The 20,579-nt window shown below is 41.6% G+C and overlaps 2 protein-coding genes across 4 annotated transcripts; one reads left to right on the plus strand and one right to left on the minus strand.

Moving 5' to 3' along the window:
* Window positions 1-470: 470 nt before the first annotated feature.
* TMEM43 (transmembrane protein 43) lies at window positions 471-12,353 on the minus strand. Its single transcript, XM_005507538.3, has 12 exons — window positions 12,204-12,353; window positions 11,330-11,479; window positions 10,470-10,604; window positions 9,656-9,750; window positions 9,098-9,147; window positions 7,718-7,787; window positions 5,849-5,919; window positions 5,562-5,683; window positions 4,922-4,996; window positions 4,739-4,840; window positions 3,123-3,240; window positions 471-2,149 (listed from the first exon to the last, which is right to left on the minus strand). Exons 1-12 carry the CDS (start codon window positions 12,213-12,215, stop codon window positions 1,947-1,949), a joined length of 1,203 nt encoding a protein of 400 aa, XP_005507595.3. The 5' UTR covers window positions 12,216-12,353; the 3' UTR covers window positions 471-1,946.
* On the plus strand, window positions 12,333-19,948 carry CHCHD4 (coiled-coil-helix-coiled-coil-helix domain containing 4). Of its 3 annotated transcripts, none has more exons than XM_065075629.1 (3): window positions 12,333-12,462; window positions 14,608-14,706; window positions 18,813-19,948. In XM_065075629.1, exons 1-3 carry the CDS (start codon window positions 12,348-12,350, stop codon window positions 19,103-19,105), a joined length of 507 nt encoding a protein of 168 aa, XP_064931701.1. In that variant the 5' UTR covers window positions 12,333-12,347; the 3' UTR covers window positions 19,106-19,948. The 3 variants fall into 3 exon arrangements, with proteins under 3 accessions (XP_064931701.1, XP_005507594.2, XP_064931700.1); XM_005507537.3 differs by having other exon boundaries at window positions 12,439-12,650; XM_065075628.1 differs by lacking the exon at window positions 12,333-12,462 and adding an exon at window positions 12,750-13,214.
* The last annotated feature ends 631 nt before the right edge of the window (window positions 19,949-20,579 follow it).

The following is a 20,579-nucleotide window of genomic DNA, read 5'->3' on the forward strand; positions in this document are numbered from 1 at the left end:
CAACATAGAGTTCTTGTCCATGAGAAGAATCATATTTGATTTTGCATCGTTCCTGTGCGCACACAAGTCTGTGAAGATAGAAGTATTTGAAGCTGTTGGATGCACAGGTGAAGCCCCAGTCTCTTTAAAAACACAAGAGGCTGTATCCAGTCAGGCTGGATTTTCAAATAATCTCATGGAAGGAAGTTACTGTCACTTCAATAGTAACGGGGAGTAAAACCATAGTAGGGGGGAATCGGCCCTTCATCACATTGAGTGTACAGAGTCAGCAGCTCTGCTGCTACCAAGAACCTGCTCCCCAAAATGGGGAGATATTTGCAGCCTAAACAAATCCCAACTGCACATTCCTCTCAACAACAGCCAATCAGTTCACGTGGAAGCTGCAAACTAATTGTCCATGCACCTGGATGCTATATCTGGACATGAAACGCATAATACTTACATGTAATAAAACAGCCAACAGACCAACCTTTTGAAAACTGTATTTTATTAAATATACAAAAGCTCAGCACTTGCGTAGAAAATTGTACCTTCATCTCTAACGTGGTAAAGCTGATTCATGTCCTGCACCCCTGGTGAGGCAGCAGTGCTGGTCTCTCCAGTGCAATTCTTAATCCAAGGTGTAAAGCTGGTGGTGGGCGGCAGCAGGAAGCCCATACTACTTCTCAAAACGTTTATAACTCAGGTCTCTACTTTGGTACAGTTTGTAACAAACACTTCTATGCACGTTCAAGTTCCTTCGGTGCAGGGAACACATTTCTCCTGATGGTCACGACTGGATTTCATAAATGACATGATTTTTGTACTGAATTGTGTAAATTAACAGAAAACAAAACCACTGTAGCGTAGGGAGGGCACATATAGAACATTCTAGCAAGATGGGGAGAGACTTAAAACCAGAACAAGACAGTCTGTAATGCCAAGTACTGGTTACAGCAGAAATACATCAACACGTGCCATCATAGCACTCCAAGGCGGCGTTCCGCCGGCAGGATACAAAGCTCAACGTTTAGCTACTACAGTCTATGAAATATCAAGCAAAAATGTTTTCATCATTTCATTTTCATGGAGTATGTTCATCATCCTACTAAGTGAAATCGAAGAAACAAACAGTACACACAGCAAAAAAATATTTTAAAGAATATACATTCAAATAGAAAAGCTAATTTTGTTTCAAGGCAGCAGGTTTTATTTTTAAAGGTCAATGACCACTGAGTACCCCCTTAAATAAGTGTAATTCAAGGTTAAATGTCTGAAATAGTTATGCAGTGGTGTAGTCCTGCTACCACTTCAGACGCTCAACCAAGAACAACTTCAAAGACTTTTAAAAAGCTGGAGAAAATCAATGATTTCTGACAAATCTGCCCTGCTGGCCCGGCCCCTTGTTATTTCAAGTCACTTTGAAAATCCTCAGTCCACTTGACATTACTGCTGTGTGAAATTCGACTAATTTGCGTCTGTCCTTTGAACACGTACACTTCCAAATGCATCAAAGAAGCGTCCATGACTGTACACGTACAAAGAGGCAGCAGTGGGAGGGTTTGTCAGGAACACACGTGGATTCCCGAAGGAGACGAACTCACGGCCCACGCGATGGCACTTTATAATACACAATGTGCCTCAACTCTCAGTGAGGCCTTGCCAGTGCTCAAAGCAAAGGGAGTTAGTAAGTGGTAAAAAGCACAAATCTGCTCATTCACTGACTTACAATCAATACAGACACTCCAAAATGCTTTTTTCCCAAATCAATGTCACCGACATCCTACAAGCAGCATCCTGTAGTCCGATTTTTCATGGATAACCTGTATCGATAACCGCATTCAAGCCCCCTCCGCAGCGCTCGGTGCACGCTGCTGCGATACGCTGTACACGCTGCGGTAACCGGGACAGAAATGTGCTTGACAAGTTTCTAACCAGGATTCGGCGCAAAACCCGACCGCTCCTCCTCACTGCTGCTTCTTTGGCGGAACACGAGATTTTGCAACCACAACTGGAACCACAGAGAGCAGCGCGATGAGCAGAGCCCAGAGCGGGCGGTGGAAGAGCCAGCCGACCGAGATGGTCAGCAGGGACAGCGAACTGGCCACGCAGAAGGCAAACGCTTTTAATCCGATGTTCACCAGATCTCTCACCACAGGAAACCAGTCCACTGCAGAAAGAATGAATCAAGGGATAAAGCAGTTGACAAGATGATAGTTTAAAAGTCTTCTTCATACCTAGGATTTGCACACTAACTATTGCAATCAAAAGACAGACTCAAATTATTTATCAAGAGCACTGGATAAGGCTTTTCAGCAGAGTATCCTCAAGGACAATAATTAAGCAACAGCTAAACCTCTAAGGCACCAGGCTCCTCATCTCTTCAGACAAGAAGGAATCCAAAATGAAGCCTGAAGTCTTGTCCAAGGCTGGAGAGGCAGAGCTGACACCCTGCAGCTGTGGAACCAGCCTAGAGCACCTGATAACATGTGCTAGCATAGAAATTGATTTCTGGCAACAAGAAATGTTGCAGTAGCATGTATGTGGGTAAGTAAATAAGAAAATAAAAGCGAGCGTACGGCTACAAAGCAAACGACAGCTTTGATGTTTGAAGTTTATACAAGCTGGAGGCACTGTCCTGCTTTTATCTAAGTTTTTATTCCAACATTTTTCTAAGCTATAAGGATAAACAAAACCCTTTTTTGTTGGGTGTTCACAGTAGCGTAGAATAACTAGACCCAAATACACATTACTACATGACTACTAATTACAACCTGTTGGGGGGACCACTTGTGTACGGGTGTAGAAAGTAACTGGATTGCAGCACCTTGAGTTGGACTTGAAAGAACCAGCCCAGCGTGTGCTTTGGCTTCTGACTGCGGTGAGCACTGGGCTGGGATCTTCTGGAACCAGCAACAGATATTTCCCTTTTGGTTTTTAATGTTCTCAAAACAACCACCTGGCTCTGGGCTCCCGTGTACCTGCAACTGCCTACAGTGACTTTCAGATCAAAAGCAATCTGAGTTCAAACCAGATTCCTCCTGATGGCCAAATGAATTAATTGCATGTGTGAACAAGAGAGGACCTCTCTAGGGATTACGATGCTATCTCTAAACCATTTTACCTTGCCATAAAAAACTTACCCAAAGTGTAAAAGATCCGGGTCATCAGGCTGATGCCCACAAACATGGCCAGCCAGCCTGCGGCACGGAGCGCCCAGGTCTTCATGCTGTTACTCTCGTGCTCCTTCTGAAACACTTCCTGCAAGCAAACACCGTTATGTGCAGCCTGTTCTCAACTTCTTTTGAGATCCTCTTGATCTCAGTGTATTACGAGCGAATCGGAGCCAACCGCATTTTAGAAGTACGAATTCTCTCACAGATGATACACTACAGCTCATTCTGCAGGGTCTTTTTGCACAATATTGCTGCGTACTACAAGAGATTTCAAAGTGCAGCACAAAGAAAACCGACATTTTTCTAAATTAAGACAGCTAAACAAGCCCCGTTCAACACTCTAGAACCACAGGCAGAAAGCACACAGGTTTTGCTGCAAACGGACACATCACTCAACACGACTGGAAAAGAAGACACTAATAAGTAAAAGTAATAAGGAGGAACGATCTGACTTCACTGTCTTTGGAGGAAGAGAGAAAAGGCAACAACATCCACTGATGACTGAAGGAAAAGTAGATGAAAGAAAGTAAGCAGCACACAGGGAACTAAAAATAAAAGGTATATGTATATTGCATCGGGCAAAGCAAAGCATCTATTTGTGAGAATTCTGAGAATTCTGAGGCTTTTTCAAAACGGGTTCTGTGCCCCTCTGGCTCTATAAAATGTAACATAATAAAGAACTTAATGGGAAAAGGTACGTACAAGTAGTCAGTCACACATATAGGTACTCTACAAATTATTCATTTGTAGTGAGTTAATTTCCAAAAAACCTAAAATTCTGTCTAATAAAGATTCAAAGCTCCCAGCAGAGATTCTGCTGCTACTCTCAAAACAAAAGCCTTTTAAAATGCTTCTGGGAGCTCCTGTAAGTTCTTCACTCGTTAGATTTTTGCAGCAGGGCACAAAACAATCATTAATGGAAACAAACCTACTAAAAGGAGTCAATGAATCACCAAATTGCTGGAGCACGCAGGATTTATTGGAGCATAATGCTCTGCCTGAAGGTTCTTTCTCAGCCAGAACAGCAATAAACATTTCAAACAAGCCTCAACTCCTGTTATTAGCAGCTGAAAAGAGGATAGCTCCTACGGTTTGTTTAATTAAAGCCTGATGTTTGCTATTTTACACACAACCTTTTCAAAAATCACATGCTTGCATGTGTAAGTGGGAAACTACCAAGGAGCAATAAAAGCAAAACGAGAAGGCACAGAAACAGCTTTTTAAGTAAAGAATGTTCAGCAGCAACACAAGGGGATTTAAAAAAATATACATATATATATCGCTACTTTAGCCACAGTTCCTTTTTAAAATTAAAAAATCCATGAGAAATAACTATAGGCAAATAATATACTGCTAGTGGGTGAAGCACATTCTGCTGCAACACAAAGAAGGCGCAGAAACCTGGAAGGCAAACAAAGGCTACAACGTGTTATCCTAGAAAAAGGAGAGAGAGAAAAGCCAATGTGCACACCAAGCAGCTCCTCCTCTAGAGCAGGTCTGAAGGAGAACAAGAGCTCAACCCCCTGCTGCTTCGGCACTACCAGCTCCAGTTCCAACCCTTCACCAGTGCAGTGGGATCTCACCTCCGCGGAGAGATCCCCGGGGTACAGGATCTGCAGGACATCTCCAGACTTGGTGTGATACGGAACCAGTTGATCGCCTCGCTGGCGAGCAATCACAGTCACCTTGGAAGAAAGGGAAAAAGATTTACTGGTTACTGAGCTGGGAACAAAGTTTGCGAAATACAGAAAGAGCTGAAGACTCACCTTATCCGCAGAGCCCAAATGTGGGTCATCTCCACTCAGACCTGCGTAGAAGAACGAGACACGAAGGTCTCCTACCTACAAACGAGAATATTGGAAATCAGAAAAGATTTCTTTACAAAGAATAATCACAGGAAAACAACTCTGCAAGGGAACCCTTTGTCTATTAACACTTTTTCTGAACATTTATGTCAAGCCAGAGGATACCCAGAATGATTCCCAAGCTTTACTTTTTCCAGGCCTAGTTGACAGCTGAAAAAAGGTAGCTCAAATGCTGTTTTGCACTATTCCCTCTGATTTAGCTTCAGGAGCACATTAACACCAATAAGATCCTACGTTCATCCCTTGTCATTTCATCTTTCGGCAGGCAAGGGCAGGTAGCACAAGCTGACAAGCAGATACTTTGCTGTACTCTGTTCGGCACAGCAAGGCAGAGGCAGAACCCACCTCCCAGCACCATCCCATGTCTTTCCATTTAAAAGCATGGCAGGCTCAAGAAAACAGAAGACAAAGAAGCAGGATCAGAGGCTTCCTGCAAGAGAAGCACTCCGATTTCTATGTATTTAAACAGAAATAGAACATGTCCCTACTTTCTTTTTCACATAGTAGTAATCACTACTTTGGTTTATCTTTCTCATCTTACTTCTGGACGCCTGGGGTTCTCGCTGTGGTAAAAGTAATCTCCTCCTCGGGTAACATCAGCATGTGGATCCTCAAGGTTTGACAAGCTCAACTGCTTGAAGTCATCAATTTTATCCACAAGACCTAAGAAGAATAAAGAAACAAGCTCAGGTCCGGTGTCTAACTTGGAACAGCCAATTTGCTGGCTGGATTCCTGATTATGCTTTGAAATGACCGTCATCGCGGAAAGAACCAAAATCCACCGCTGATGCAACGGTGGACACAAAGGCAGCGCAGAGCAATCCTTACCCTTGGAAAGAACAAAGCTGCCAACCTGGACGTTAGGAGAAACAGCAGTGAAAGACTCCACAGCCATGGCACTGAGGAACAGAGAGAGCGCCCAGTTAGTCCCAGATTTATCATCAAACTCTTGGTCTGCAGTATGTAATATACAGCACGTGAGAGGTATTATGTCAAACATCAGAAGAAACTCAAAATGCTAAATGGCTGTCAGGACATGAAAACAAATCCATCAAGAAACTGTGTCCAGACTTCATAGCGCTGGAGCCGTTAAAATAAGACAAGATACAACTGTCTCAGCCCCTGGCTTGACCTTCCATTCACATTATAGGATTTCATTTTTTTTGGTACTGAGCCTATAATGGGCCGACATGGAGTTCAGCTCTTGGGCAGCTGTTCAGTGGTGATATAGACCTCTTGAGTGGCAATTCATTAATCACATTCCTAGGTGAATTCCTGTAACATTTATCTACACTCATAAATGCACTTTATGTCTAGCTTGGACATATTTATCTTCCACTGTCAACTGCTAGATCTTACCTGCTAAATTAAGAAACCTAGATCATAAACCTTCTCCATATAAAGGTACTGCTACATCATGGCCAAGTTAATTAAACTCCAAACTCAGGAATCCTTTACTAACAGATTTGACTTCATTCTCACTAGCAGTACTACTAGAATCTCCTTGGCAGGAGACAACAGATTTTATTTTCGTGTATCTCTCAGTTGCATAAAAAGATGGATGGGCGGATGGAAGAAGACACACAGCACACACTTAAAATAGTCTCATTAATGCAAGGCATGAATTCTAAAGTTCAGCATGTCTGTGTACACCATGCTCTGTCACAAAAGGATCCACCACGGTTCTGCTCAGTCTCCTTGGTTTGTAACAATCACTCAGATTAAATGGTTTTATCTGCAGCACTTTTAAAATTATGGACTGTAGTAGCATTAAATCCAAATGTTTCTTACTCTCAAATGGAGATTTGTATTTACTGGAGAATGCTTGGAGAATGTTCATTAACAAAGAAGCGTGCACGGGGGGCAAAGAGAAAGCACATATGTTATCTGTGCAGCCTTTTTGCCATTATCTCTTTTCTATACAAGTCTAGTGGGGACTTACAATCAAAAACACATAGATCTTCGCTTTCTCTCCTGAAGAACTTCCAAATAAAGGACAGTAAATTTGGATAAGGCAACACAACCAAAATAAAGTTCTGGAGATTTTGCTAAGTTTGGTTTTGTTAAAATCCTGGTCCTATTGTCTCTCCAGCTGTATTTTTCGCTCACACATGATGTTTTTTGCCAGAGGGCATCCTGCATCCTAAGGAACCAAGCGGGTGCTGTGAGAATGACAAACAAGCTAAAACTTAGCATTAAAAATGGCACATCATAGTGTAACTAAAATGCTGCAGATGAGAGATACATGAAACAAATTATATATGGGCAATCACCACAAATAAGCCTGTGAGCTGACGCATGCTACCTTAGAAAAAGCAGCATGTAAGTGGCATGGTGAGCTCATGAGATGCCTGTTATTCTAACTTTGTACTTGTAATAGAGGAAAGAATTAGTAACTGACTGCACCAACAGACAACAAGTCAGAAAGAAACCAATTGAAATTCTCCTACGTGGGGACCACATGCTCCAGAAGTAATAAAACAATATCCTAATAATTACTAATGGAAAGCTTAATTCTGGTTCCACCAGGCAGCTTTGAATCGCTCTCTGATCTCTCTGTGTGTTAGTTCTCCCTGCTACCAAAAGACGAACAGTTTCCAACTGCTTCACTGTGTCATGAAGATCAATCATTTAGCTTTCACCTTTAACCAGAGACAGTGAAAGAATCCAGAGGGACTGTGCTTGGTGGTAAATTACCTTGGGTTTTTGTGTCCAATTTCTCGATCAAAGTTCCTGCTGTTCACAACTTCTGATTTCCATTCGGTATCTAAAGAAAATGAGAAGGTTGTGGAGGAAACAGGAAAAATTGCTACTCAGATCTTAGTTATTGAAGACACCTTTAAATCAGTTCTAAGTTACACTTGCAGGAATAACGTTTACATAAAAGTATGTATGTGGCAACAACAAGGTGGGGGGGCAAGGGGAAAGGAGTCTGAAGTTGAGCCTGTGCAAGCGTGAGAAACAACGTGTTTACCCAACACCTGAATCAGCAATTAAATATTTATTTTAATTGACAATAAATTAAGTTAATTTTCCCCAAATTGAGTCTGTTTTGCCCACAATGGTAAAACTGGTAAGTGATCTCCTTATCTTTATTTCAACATATGAGCTCTCCCATTCCTATTCTGTTCAGTCTCTTGCACAGTCTCGCTGAGGGAGGGAGTAGGCAAGTGGCTCTGGGGGCCCGGGGACAAAATTAACCCACCGCATTTACTAACACACAGACTTTTACTGAACAGAATCCATCAGTCTTGAGACAGACACTTTTTTTCAATGGCATTTCTTTTTGCTCCTTGCCAGTGTAGGACTGTTTTCCACAGCTCACAACCACCAGCTTTGCTCCATATGTATCTCCATGCTGCAGGGCCCGATGCTTCACTGAGCTGGGCTGGTTCTAGGATCACACCCAGAAACTGCTGCACACCCACGTTACACATCCACGTGCTTTAATCACAAATAAATGAAGCTCAGAGACCAATCTCCAGATATACGATGACTCAAGAGTGTTTTTCTGCCACTGGGTAGATCAGAATAATGCTGGCAGTTCTGCTCCTGCCAAAAAAGCAATTGGCAAAAGCCACAGCACACATCAGAAGGTGCTGACGGTTTTCATTAGCTGGTAATGACACCTAAACAGGCTCTCAAGACGCTGACAGGCTGGAGCTACACTGCTCTTCCCTGTCTATTCTCTTCTGCTCATGCCTGACATATACCCAATTATTTTACTTCTTAAAAGTAATCTCGGGCACAACTTTCAACACGCTCCCATCTCCTGTCACTGAGGACCTTTTTGGTCCGATCTCCAGAGCATCTTGTCCCTGGACGCTCCTCTGAACCTCCAGGAGTTCCAAGACAAGACTTTCTGTAGGAGCTACTTGCTAACAGCACACAACCTTTCATCTCCGTTACCTCAAGGGAGGTCCTGACATTGGTTTAAGAAACAGAATTTTTGCTTATTTCTTCACATTCCTTTCTTTCTCAACAAGAAAATACAGAGTGTACAACAAAAATCAAAGTTCACACACATAAAAGTCCAAAGTTTCACGCATAAAAGGGACTTTCTGTTGATCAACTTACTGTATGAATACTTTGTCTCTTTCTTAATCTCACCATTCTCTTCATGTTCCCTACAAAGAAAAGGCGGGGATGAGAATTAAAACACTGCACACACACCCCTGCTCAGGGCAGAACATCCTTGACACATGAAATGCACAGACAGCTCAGTGGCAACACAACTTTTCCAGTAAACTAACTCTTCTCTGAACTACCTATTGTGAAGACATGGATTCTCTGTACAAGAAGAAAATTACACAAAAATGCCAAACAGCCACAACCCTTTTATTCCCAGGTTGCCAACAAGGAGGTGTTGACTAAATCAGAGGGAGTGGAAACATTTGAAAAAGCGCTTCGGATGTTACCCAAATCTTATCAGATGCAAATTCTGCAGCATTGGCCATCTACAAGACCTGATGACTCCAAGGAAATTCAAGCAACTCTCTAAAAAAACCCAAGAGCTCTAGAATTCCCCTGCCATAAAGATTTGTTAGATCTTTTGGGGGGTGAGAAAAGAAAATGTGATGGATCCTGTTAATACAACAGCTTTACAAACAACTCATAAGGATTTCTTTCACTTACGTGGACTCTTCATATTCTACCCATTGGTACATTTCCACATTACGCTTAAGTTTGACAGCCTGGATGGAGACGCCATAGCTGGGATCAAACAAAGGCTATTTAAAAATTAAAGAAAATACAAGTCAGGATAAATGCTATACCTCACAAACTCAAACACTGTGCTTTATTATCAAACCCATTTACATACCTCACTGTACATAGTTAATTCTACATTACACACAGTTGAATATAGAATAAATGTTACAAAAGACAAAAAAGAGCATCTCCTTATATCACTGGTAAGTCTGACCTAAAGAATCATCATCAAAAATTATTGCCACAGTGAAGAATAAAAGCAGAAATGCTGGCTAATGGCACACAGGTTTAACTGTTTAAATCAGGGGGAGATTTTATTTTGCTGGAAGCTGCTGTGTAACCTTCTGCAATGCAAACTGACCATGGAAAACATCATCACTACTGAAAAGTCATAACTTGCAGAGCCTCTGTACTCCAAGAGCCTAAAGACTTTACAGTATCTTGAACATGCAACAGGTTGCCTATACAAAGGGGATTGAAATTATCCACCAAAGGCAGTGGGAAGGTAAATACAGGCAGAGGCAGCATGTTGCTTAGGAGTAGGGAGCTCAAAGCTGTAGAGCATCTCCCCGATTCCAGGCCAAGAACCAAATTTTGGGTGGTAGCTGGCAATGCTTGCAGGGGAGGAGAGAAGCTACATGTCTTCTCCCTGGATATCAAACATAATTTTAATTGGCAAATACTTTTATTTCCTTCCCTCCAAGCCTGAAATACATTTTTAAGATATTATTTTATTTACCTTAGACGTACTCAAAGCGCCAGCTAAGTGCACCAATCTCCCTTCATTCTGCTGAGACACACTGTGGATGTTATCAAGAGGGATCACAAGAGAAAGTCCCTCATCAAGAGATTTGGCTGTCCTTAAAGCTCGCCCCTGCAAGTAAGAAAAGCAAAATCAAGTTGTGAAGAATCGATGGCACAGAACTTGGCAGTTTTCCTTACCTTACCATCCTATTACAGTGTGCTTTTTCCTGCAAAGTCACTGAAATTTGTAGTAGTAATTTTTCCTCTTTAGAGGTATAAAAGGAAGTCTTAAGTGAAAATTCACAGAATTCTGCTCCCCTACTCCAAAACTGCCAAAAGTGTGTATGTTTGCAACAGTAGGGTGTTAGGATTCCCTACTTAATCTAATCATTTTTTCAGTCTAAAACACGAGACATAATATAACAGTTTTGCCACGTAGAGCATGAATTCCTTTAACACAGTTATAACAACACTAGAAATGAGGATGTTATGTTATCCCAAGAAAAGAGAAAAGACTGGAACATGTCTGGCTCATGCCACCCTCTTTCAGTGATACTACAGGCTCTTTCTGCACCAGCTCACAGGTTTTGGATCTTATCTCTCATCACACGCTGCCAGAGTCTCTACCACGCTCAGTTCTACAAAAAGACTGTCTGTGGCCCAATGATTTTACTCTCTGTTATATCCCAAGTATAAGCACCAGGTTCTCCAAACATAGCATTCATTTCTTATGTGTGGAGTAATAAATACTTGACATGACCATTTTAGTAAGCGTATAAACACAAAACTAGTTGAACATCACCTCAGCTGTGACATTTTAAAGCTGTGCATAAACACTGACAGTATTTCACTTACTTCATTGGTAAAAAGAACGTAGAAAGACAGAAGAAATGTCACAAGTCCTATCAACATGCCTCCAGAAGTCTCGCTGAGCCTCTCCAGGAACCCCGGTTTGGCCTCACTTGTGACTTTGACATGTTCTTTTCTGCTGCCTGTGTCAGAGAACTGTTGGAGATAAACCCAAAAGGCAATATTTGGATTACAGGGAAAGGCAAAATATGTCTTTTAGCTTTGGTAATACTGCTGCTTTACAAAGTAGCACTTCTTGCCTTGGACCAAAACTTTCCTACACTTATTAAATGCCTCATTACACTTTTGATACTGGAAACACAGTCAATAAATAGAACTCAAGCCTAACGGAAAAAACAATTGCAATGACAGTTGTTCAACATGTTCCTTCAAGCTTTTTTCAGTCTGTCTCTAGGTTCCCTATTTGGTGTCCACACCCCACATCCAGCCCCTGACAAACTGAGTAATACTCCTGAATTCCAGACTGACTGAAACATAGCTATAAATAACAAGTACCATGTTACCTCCCCGATGGTAAGTGCCTGCATACTTTAAAATAATTGCATCTAGAGCAACAAGACGAGATAACTTAAAACAAAATTGTCGTCCTGGCCAGTGCCATGTTAAAGCATGAAACCCCCAGGGGTTATCTCTGTGTACACTGGCTGTGGGAAATAACCAAGAAGTAACTTCAGATTAGCACACGCAGCCAAGACAGGGGTTTGAGGATTCTCTTTTGATCGCCTCAGGACGTGAGGCGGGCTGGGACAGCGGCCCCGCTGCGCAGGGCCCCTCGCCTCAGCGAGCGGGAACAGGCCGACGCAGGGACCCGCCACACGCACCGCGGAGTAACGCCAGGACCAGCCCAAGCCGCACTTACATTCCTCGACATCTTGAGCCTCTTGCCCTCGCCGAGTACCACCCCGGAGAGCCCGCAGCAGCCACCGCAAGAACCCCGAAGCCGAAGCCGCAGCCGCGCCCTCCGCCCCAGGGCTCACCCGGCGCGCCCGCCGCCGCGCAATGCATGCCGGGACATGTAGTTCCTCCCGGACATGGCCGTGCGCGGGGCATTCTGGGAGTTGTAGTCCAGCGCCTCACGGAGCGGGTAGCTCCCTCTCTCGGGCCGCCATCGGCAGGAGGTGCGTCAGCGGCCGCCGGCGGGCAGGGAAGGCGCTTCCGGAGGCGGGGGGTCACCGCGTGGAGCAGCGCGCTGCTGCCCGGTGCTGTGGCGGCGGTAGAGGAAGAGCGGAGCGGGCGGCGGGGGTCAGTGTGCGCGCGCGCCGCCAGGCACCGCACGGCTCCGCCATGTCCTACTGCAGGCAAGAAGGTGCGCACGGGTGTCCCCCCAATGTCACGCCGCGGGGACAGGCCGGGCGTGCTCTCCATGAGGCGTTTATGGGACGGGGGAGCGATGTGGGGCGGCTGTCCGCTCACCTCAGCCCCTGAGGGGAAGGCGCAGCCTGAGGGGAGGAGAGGCCGCGGGCTGCGTGTGGCGGCGGGAGGAGCTGCTTCGACTGCTGCCTCCGACCTTTCTCCTCACGGGAGGCGGGAAGGCGGTTTGGGCCGTGAGGCGTGAGAGGGCGTTCAGGGGCCCGCGGGTGCCCCTGGGCCGGGCGGGGTGAGGAGATGCTGCCCTGCAGGGTGTTGAAACATCCCCGCGAAATGGCCGCGAAATGCGCACCGCGGGGCGCGGAGTTCAGCCCGCCCGGCTCCGCGATGGGGCGGCTGAGCTGTTGGGGCGGAATCCTCCCGCAGGGGTTACATTTCTACCGAGTTAGACTAAGTGGCCAGAGGTGTGGTTTGTGGTTGGCTTTTTGTTTTGTGTTTTTTTTTGTTGTTGTTTTTTTTCCTTTTTTTAAACTTTTTAAGGCAAACACTGTAGGTGGACAAGGTGAGTAGAGTAGGGATGTTATATATCTGTATCGATGCGAAGTGTTATATGGGTTGTATATGTGAGGCTTGACCACTTCGTATCCTGGGAGATCCGTGCCTCCCCCCCACCCCGTTAATTAACGTACAGTGACAAAAAGTAAAGTTTCAAACTGGAAAAAAGCCATACTATAGCTCTAAATGCCACTTGGAAATTAAAAACTTTGGCACACTGACTGTTGATTGTAAACTGTGGCGAGGTGGTTATGACCTATGGACATTTATATTTTTAGTTTTTTTATTTTAACAACATCTTGGATCTTTGTGAGATCTGTAAGCTGTCTTATGGCACCCTGTGAAATTACAGTGACAGAGGTTGGAGTTTAAATATTTCTAGACGTATATTCTGTATAATGATTGGGCAGTCTACATTGTGAAGTTTGTTGGAGTGCTATGCAGAGTTGACAGGAAACTGCTAACCTTTTAAAAAGGGCTTCGTTTTATCTGTTTTCTCAGACATGTTTAAATGCATATTGGTTGCTGAGCAAAGTAAAGGGAATTGCTGAACATGTGCTAGTTGAGGTCACATTGAGGGACAAGAAGATACTAATTTCTAATATGCCGAGTCACTGTAGTGGCCTTTTTGAATTTGGAGAATGAAAGGAAGTTCTTGAGCAGCTCACCATTTTTTTTTCCACTCAATTAACACTCAGTTGTGTTTTCAGAAGAGTTCCAGCCAGCTGTTCTTTTCTGCTGTGTCTGCCTCAGTGTTCTTCATAGTTTCACAAAGCTGTTAGAAAACTGCTCAGGTTTCCAGACCAGCTTCCCCCAACGCAGCCACAGAACTTTGTTAAATCAAGATATGCTGAGTTGTTTTTCTGTCTTTGGTAATGTTCATAGTAGCTTTCAACACAGTTAGTTTTACACTGTTAAGGTCCTCTTCAGTATTTAATTCAGATAATTACTGGAAAATATTACACTAGTCTTTAATAGAGGGTACTATTATTAAAAAGTATCCTATTGAACACTTTCCTGTAACTTAGTGTAGCTTTTCTTTCACTCTGCCTTTTATTTTTGTCTAACCCCTTGGTCCAGGTTAGTCCTGGAGTACTTTGAGCTTGTTTAGAAACAGTTTTTTAATTTCACAGTTCAATGAACTACACTGTGATCTACAGCTAGTACAGTATGTTGCTGTGGAAATAGGAGCTTTAGAAGAATAGAATTTCGGTTGTGTACGTGTTCTTCTGAACCCACAACTGTTCTGATTGAAGGTGATTGACAAGTACAACAGAACTCATTCACTGTTAATATTAATGCATCATACTATCTCATTACCTTGTGGTGTTCAGCAGGTTTATAAATGACTTGTGTCTTGGCTTTCTCTGAAATTTTGCTTGTTGTCTCTTATATGGTAGGAAAAGACAGAATTATATTTGCAACCAAGGAGGACCATGAGACACCCAGCAGTGCTGAGCTGGTTGCAGATGACCCTGATGACCCTTATGAAGAACAAGGTCAGTAGTAAGTAGAAGAACTGAAGGAGTGTTATGTTACATATATCATGTTCTAACAATTCTAACAAAAAACCTTGTATGAAGTAGGAACAAATTATTCCTTTTTAAAGACTGAGGGCAGCTGTTTTTTCAGTAGATAAACACCCAAACTCTCAGAAGTTTTACCTTCCAAAATAAGACATCACAAAGAACATGCTTCTGTTAGAGTGATTATTTTTCTTTTTCAACATTTTCCATGATCTTTCAACGTGGTCTGTTCAAATGCATCAGTTGATGGCTTGTAGTTTTGGTTAGTAGCCAGAGATAGCCAGAAAAAACCTTTCCTTCCTTTCTTTTATTAATAAAGTTAGAGCTTAACCAGTGAAATTTATAGTTGTTTTTTCGCTGTTTTAAATGACGAATTGCAATTTTCACAGAAGCTGAAGTGAGTTACGTACCAGTGTCATTGATGGGAGTTGCTCACCTGTCTGCATGCAGCAGAAATTGCTTAATTTGGTGATCTCTGAATATGCATTTTAACAACAATTATATCTGACCAATCCTGTACTATACTAGTAGCAACATAATCAATAACTGGTAGTAATATCTTTCAGTGGTATGTGACAGATAAGTTCAAATTACTCAGTTTTCAGTTGTAACCATCTTGCCTTGAAAATAGTAAGTTAAATTTTCAGTGAAGATTACAGTTCTTGTATGAAGTATATCTAACCTTTAAGAGAGCAGAATATTTCTGAGATCAAGACTTGTAACGTTCTGATTGCACAGAGCATATTTTACGTTGTTCCTAATGGGTAAATGAAATAATCTTCCTATCGTGATGATTAAATAAATTTTGCCCTATGTTGACTAATTGTCATGAACATCTGTGAATTTGTTTGTTTTGTTTTTTTTTCTCCTAATTGCCTTTATGCTTATATATCTTTTAGCCTTTTTGTGTGAAGTGGTCTCACTGCTTTCACCTCAGCTTAGATAGAAGTAAATGCTTCACCCTTTTTGAAATTTTGAAAGTGAAAGTTATGCAGGTGGCTCTGTGACCTGTAGAGGGCAGTATTTAAGCACAGTTCACAGCTGGAGCACACAGGGTCACTTTCTTAGCTGATATGGTATGTAGTTAAATTTGAACCATATTGTTCTGCAAGGTAGGTTCAAGTTAGCATTTCATATTACAGTGTATCTATGAGTTCACTGTATGTACCTTTTAGCAGCTGTGGCTGATGGAAACAAATTAAGAATTCATTTGCAGCAGTTTTGAAATAGCGTTCCTGCTGTAAAACTTATGGAACTGCACCTCAAACACAGATGGTTGCTGTCCTCTCCTTTCTCTGTTTCTCCAGGCTTGTTCCTGTTCTGTTATTTTAGAGACGGTTTTCAAGTGGTTTCCACAGAGGATTGTTGAAGCAAAAACCCTAATTCTTTTAAGAAAAAACTTGATGAATGATCAGATGTACAGGAGGGGTTTTATGACTGATGATGCCCCTTTCAGTTGTGCTTCCTATGTGCATGTCATCTTACATTGTGAATCATTGACAGATAAATTGGTTATTGGAACTTTTGCCATATAACAGGGAAGAAGCTTCTCAGAACCACAGGACAACTTCATTACAGCAAGTACAAAGACAAGTGATTAGGTTGTGTGATGTCAGCAGTTAATTGCTAATGCAAGCCTTGATTTGCTATGATGTAAACAGAATTGTTTTTGCTTCCCCAAGCCCAGGCTCAAGTAGATTATGACCCACTGGATCAGTGAGGTTCAGGCTGCATTTGAAAGAAGTTTCAGTTAATTTTTAATTAAAAATAGTAATCCCATCTATTGCAGACTTGCAATTCAGGGAGAGTGATGGATTAAATCTGTTTCCATTTTAATTGTGTTCTAAGCTACCTGATACACTGACTCATTGAAGTGTGCATTTTGCTGTAATTATCAGTTAGGAAATGCTTGCATTATTCATCTTTTAAGCATGTTTTCTGTGAATAATATATCCCAAACTGATGCTGTTTCACTGATCAAATAGGTGCAAGTCAATGCTCATGTGATGTACAAGATTGACTTGTTTATGGGATAACTCTTACAGTTAAAATTTGCATGCTTACGAGGCAGATCTGGTTCTAAAGGGAACAATTTATTTTTAAGAGAATTATTTTACAAGTAATTTTATTGCTGTGTTGTCTTCAGGAACATTTCAAAATTAATTTATTTTTTTCTTTTTGAAGTATTAGAAAAATGACCATTTAAAATGACTGGTTGGTGTTAGTGAGGAGAAATAAAGGACTTCAAAATATAGTTTACAAATCAAGCCGTATTTTTTCTACACTATCTGATCAACATCTTTCTGCTTTGTCATCCTCGACAATAATGACCCTGGCACCCGCCATCCATTTCCGTGTCTCAAAAGTTCTTCTTTTCTTCTGGGCAACTAGAGATACCATGATGTACAGTACTACGTATATCTTCTCAGTGCAGTAATTACAGATATTTTACAAAACTGTCCTGCTGATTAAAGCATGACCTATGGAAAATTACAGTATTGCTGTAGTTAGCTAAATCATGCTAAGGAGGCTGTTACGTTCTGTAATGAAAAGGAGACTGATCAACACTGAGATTTCACTGGCTTGGTGTAATTTTCTACTGAACCACATTGAGAGCACGTCACTGATGAATTGCAAATCAGAGTAAAACTTTCCTTTCATTCCTTATAATATGTCAGTAAACATGATTGAGCTGCTTTTCCTGTACCAGCACATAAGATTCATGATATTGTGGCCTGGTGTCCAAGGAGATGATAGTGGGAGTGAACCTAGTGTCTAGAACTTCATGCTCCCAGATGACACAGACAGTTAAGTAGGCTTGGTGAATCCTGTGGGAGTATTTTAGGTGACATCAGGCTCTAAATTCAATTTCATGTTTGGCTCAGAATTAATGCAACTTTATTCTCTGACAATGGTATTTTCATACCTGCTCCTAAAGAGAAAGAACTTAAACTTCAGGTTTATGCACATGCTGTTGGCTTCTGCAGAAACTCAACCTGGACACAAAGTTAGAGAAGTCTCCTGCAGAGGAGGAGAGCAAACTGTTAAAGTGGAGAAAAAAACAGCTTGGATCACAGCACAGTATTTTTCCTGTTCTTCATATATGACCATCATTACATATATACTTGTGCAAAGTAGAGAAGGGGGTGGAGATGTGTTGCTTTAGAGCAATGTAATAGAGGTTCTAGAAGCCCACCTGACTGAGTCTGTTATATTACATTTCTATACCTGACTGTTAAAAAGCTTTTCCAAAACTTAGAGAGGAAATGAGTTCTCTGCCTTGCTGTTTGAACTTCATTGTGCAAATCAGTTGATGTTTGAAAGTACATATGCCCATGTAAATCTTCACCTTGCTCTTCCATCACTGAAGTATTTCTGTGGTGACTTTAACTGTTCCAGAGCAGAAATTTACAGCTGTTCCTGTTTAGTCTAAAATGAGACCTAATTCACTTTCATTAGTGATCTGAAGCGCAGTTTGGTTTCTGGGAACCAGACAGGCTGGCATGCTCTTGCTCTTCCTTGTGTTCTGTGGTGTGTGAATTAATCTGTGCTTTACAAATAAACTGGTTTTTGTTTTTGTAATTCTGGTTTTCCAGTTCAAATTTTAAGAGGGAAAGTTGTAGTTAGTATTCCAGCCTTCATTTAAAATGAGAAGAAAAATGCATTCATCCAACTTGATTTAAAAGAATTCTAGTCTTAATACCAGAATTAAATTCTTATGACTTGTATGACACAGTTTTAAGGCTCGATTCTTCCCCTGACAGCGTCTGGCGAGTGGACTGACTTTGATCTGCTTTTGCAGTTTCCTTAGATATTCTCAGTGGTCTGTAGTCCAGGGAGCAAGACTTAATTCAGGCACAGATGTAGAACTAATCACCCTTCTGCCCAGTGAAGGATCATTCAGATCAGTGACAGAAACAGGCTGGCCAGGAAGAGAAAGGTGTTCAGCACCCTTGAAGCTACAGAACTAATATGACGTTGTTAGTACTTCAGCTTACACCAACAACCCAGAAGCTTTTGCTGAATAAAATCAATTTTTGGAAGGAGCGCTTAACTTTTCTTTTCTCTCGTTTCTTCAGGATTGATCTTGCCCAATGGAGATATCAATTGGAATTGCCCGTGTCTGGGTGGAATGGCTAGTGGTCCCTGTGGGGAACAGTTCAAGTCAGCCTTTTCTTGTTTCCACTATAGCACGGAAGAAATCAAGGGATCAGACTGTGTGGACCAATTCCGTGCCATGCAGGAATGCATGCAAAAATACCCAGATCTTTACCCTCAAGAGGATGAAAATGATGAAAAAGAGAAGTCAAGCAAAGATTTGGAAGCTACTCCTATGGAGGCTTCTGCTGCTGAAGAGAAGGGATCTAGCTAATGAAGATGCAAGGAGGCTGTTGTCTCCATTTCTCATTTTCAGAGACCTGGACTTTTGCAGTATGTCTGTCTTTTGAATCGTCAAGAAATGTTTCACCATTGTTCTATACACTGTATTATAGTAAATTATTGCTGAGGGAGAAATCTCAGTGCTACAGCCTTGCAAATAAATACTGCATAGTATGTGTGTGTATTGTGTAACCTGCTATCAGACACAGTTAAAACTTTAACAACCGTTTTTTACCCTCAAGTTCTCCTGGAGTTTTGACTTGAATAATGTCTTCAAATAGCTTTCAACTAAAATTCCACTAGCATACCAGGTCTGTCTTCATTTCAGTAGGTTCTGATCAATGGCTGCTTTTTAAAATATATTCTGTTCTATTAATAGAAATTGCATTAAATGATTTCCTTAAAGATTTTTTGCCAGAGTGATAGAGGACATTGAAAATGGCCTAAATCTAGAATTTGTAAAATAATTTCAATTTTTTGTTTATGGTTGCATTTTACTGTTGGGATAAGGTTAGGAGTGCCAGAAAAGTGTTGAAATGTTTATCTCCTTTGATTTCATTTACTTCTTGTCATGGCTTTTGCATTTTAAAAATGGTGTGTTGTACAACCTTTGGTAAAGATGAATGGAATGAATGTTGATCACTGGGTTTAATTTTTTGCTCTGAAGCCAGTTTTTGGGTTCCTTTAGTTAGTACCTGCTCCGTCAGTGTATAGACAGGCTCTTGTGAAATACTTTGAGAACACAATGAAAATGTTACCTGGTATAATGGTCTCAAAACAGATACTGTGACTTAAGTACATATTAAAAAGCAAATACTTTTTACATTCATTGAAAGCTCCTGTTCCTGTCGTGTATTTTTTTGTTAACGCTGCTTGGATTTGAGATACTCTTCTGTGTTCTAAGCAGCCCTTTAATCGGTTTGTGGGTTGTGAAGAGCAGTTGTTCCAGCTTGTTGGATTTTTATTCGTGTCCAATTCTTTTATCCCCAGCCCAAGGCAGAGAAGTATAAAAAATGCAAAGTATTTTCTGTAGCAATAGTAGAGTATGGATCATGAATCAGCACTAGAGATGACCTGAACAGCTATTAAAATATTTGAAAATTACTTTAGCGGTGCAAATAATTTAGTAGTAATTCGTTACAGCTTAATACCCACACATAAGGGAATGCTACATTGTTTTTCTTTCCTAACAAAATGTAGGCTGTGAGAAATGTATTACAAAACAAATTATACCTGTGGCTTCAGTAACCGTTCATTGCAGGATTATTTGGGGTTTTTTCTCTCCTTATGTGTTGGTTAAACTTAAGCAAAGCATTAAAAGATGTAGTGTCAGTAATACAGTCCATTAGGTCTGGTAAAGTTTGAACACTTGCCCATCTCTGTGGGCAGCAGCCTGCAGTCCTCAGCAGCATTGCTTCCATATAATGTTTTGGTATCTTGTTTGCATAAGTTATTTCAGTGTTAGT

The sequence above is a fragment of the Columba livia genome, chromosome 10 (genome assembly GCF_036013475.1).
Source record: "Columba livia isolate bColLiv1 breed racing homer chromosome 10, bColLiv1.pat.W.v2, whole genome shotgun sequence".
NCBI lineage: Eukaryota > Metazoa > Chordata > Aves > Columbiformes > Columbidae > Columba > Columba livia.

What these genes read in the sequence shown, in the direction of transcription:
- TMEM43 (XM_005507538.3), bottom strand. An exon ending in ATTGGACACAAAAACCCAAG is followed by an intron (nt 5,920 to 7,717) that starts GTAATTTACCAC and finishes TCTGTTCCTCAG; the next exon opens with TGCCATGGCTGTGGAGTCTT. An exon ending in AGAACCCCAGGCGTCCAGAA is followed by an intron (nt 4,997 to 5,561) that starts GTAAGATGAGAA and finishes TCTCGTTTGTAG; the next exon opens with GTAGGAGACCTTCGTGTCTC.
- CHCHD4 (XM_065075628.1), top strand. Translation starts at nt 12,950, where the DNA reads ATGCTGCCCTGCAGGGTGTTGAAACATCCCCGCGAAATGGCCGCGAAA. An exon ending in AAACACTGTAGGTGGACAAG is followed by an intron (nt 13,215 to 14,607) that starts GTGAGTAGAGTA and finishes CTTATATGGTAG; the next exon opens with GAAAAGACAGAATTATATTT. An exon ending in TGACCCTTATGAAGAACAAG is followed by an intron (nt 14,707 to 18,812) that starts GTCAGTAGTAAG and finishes TCGTTTCTTCAG; the next exon opens with GATTGATCTTGCCCAATGGA.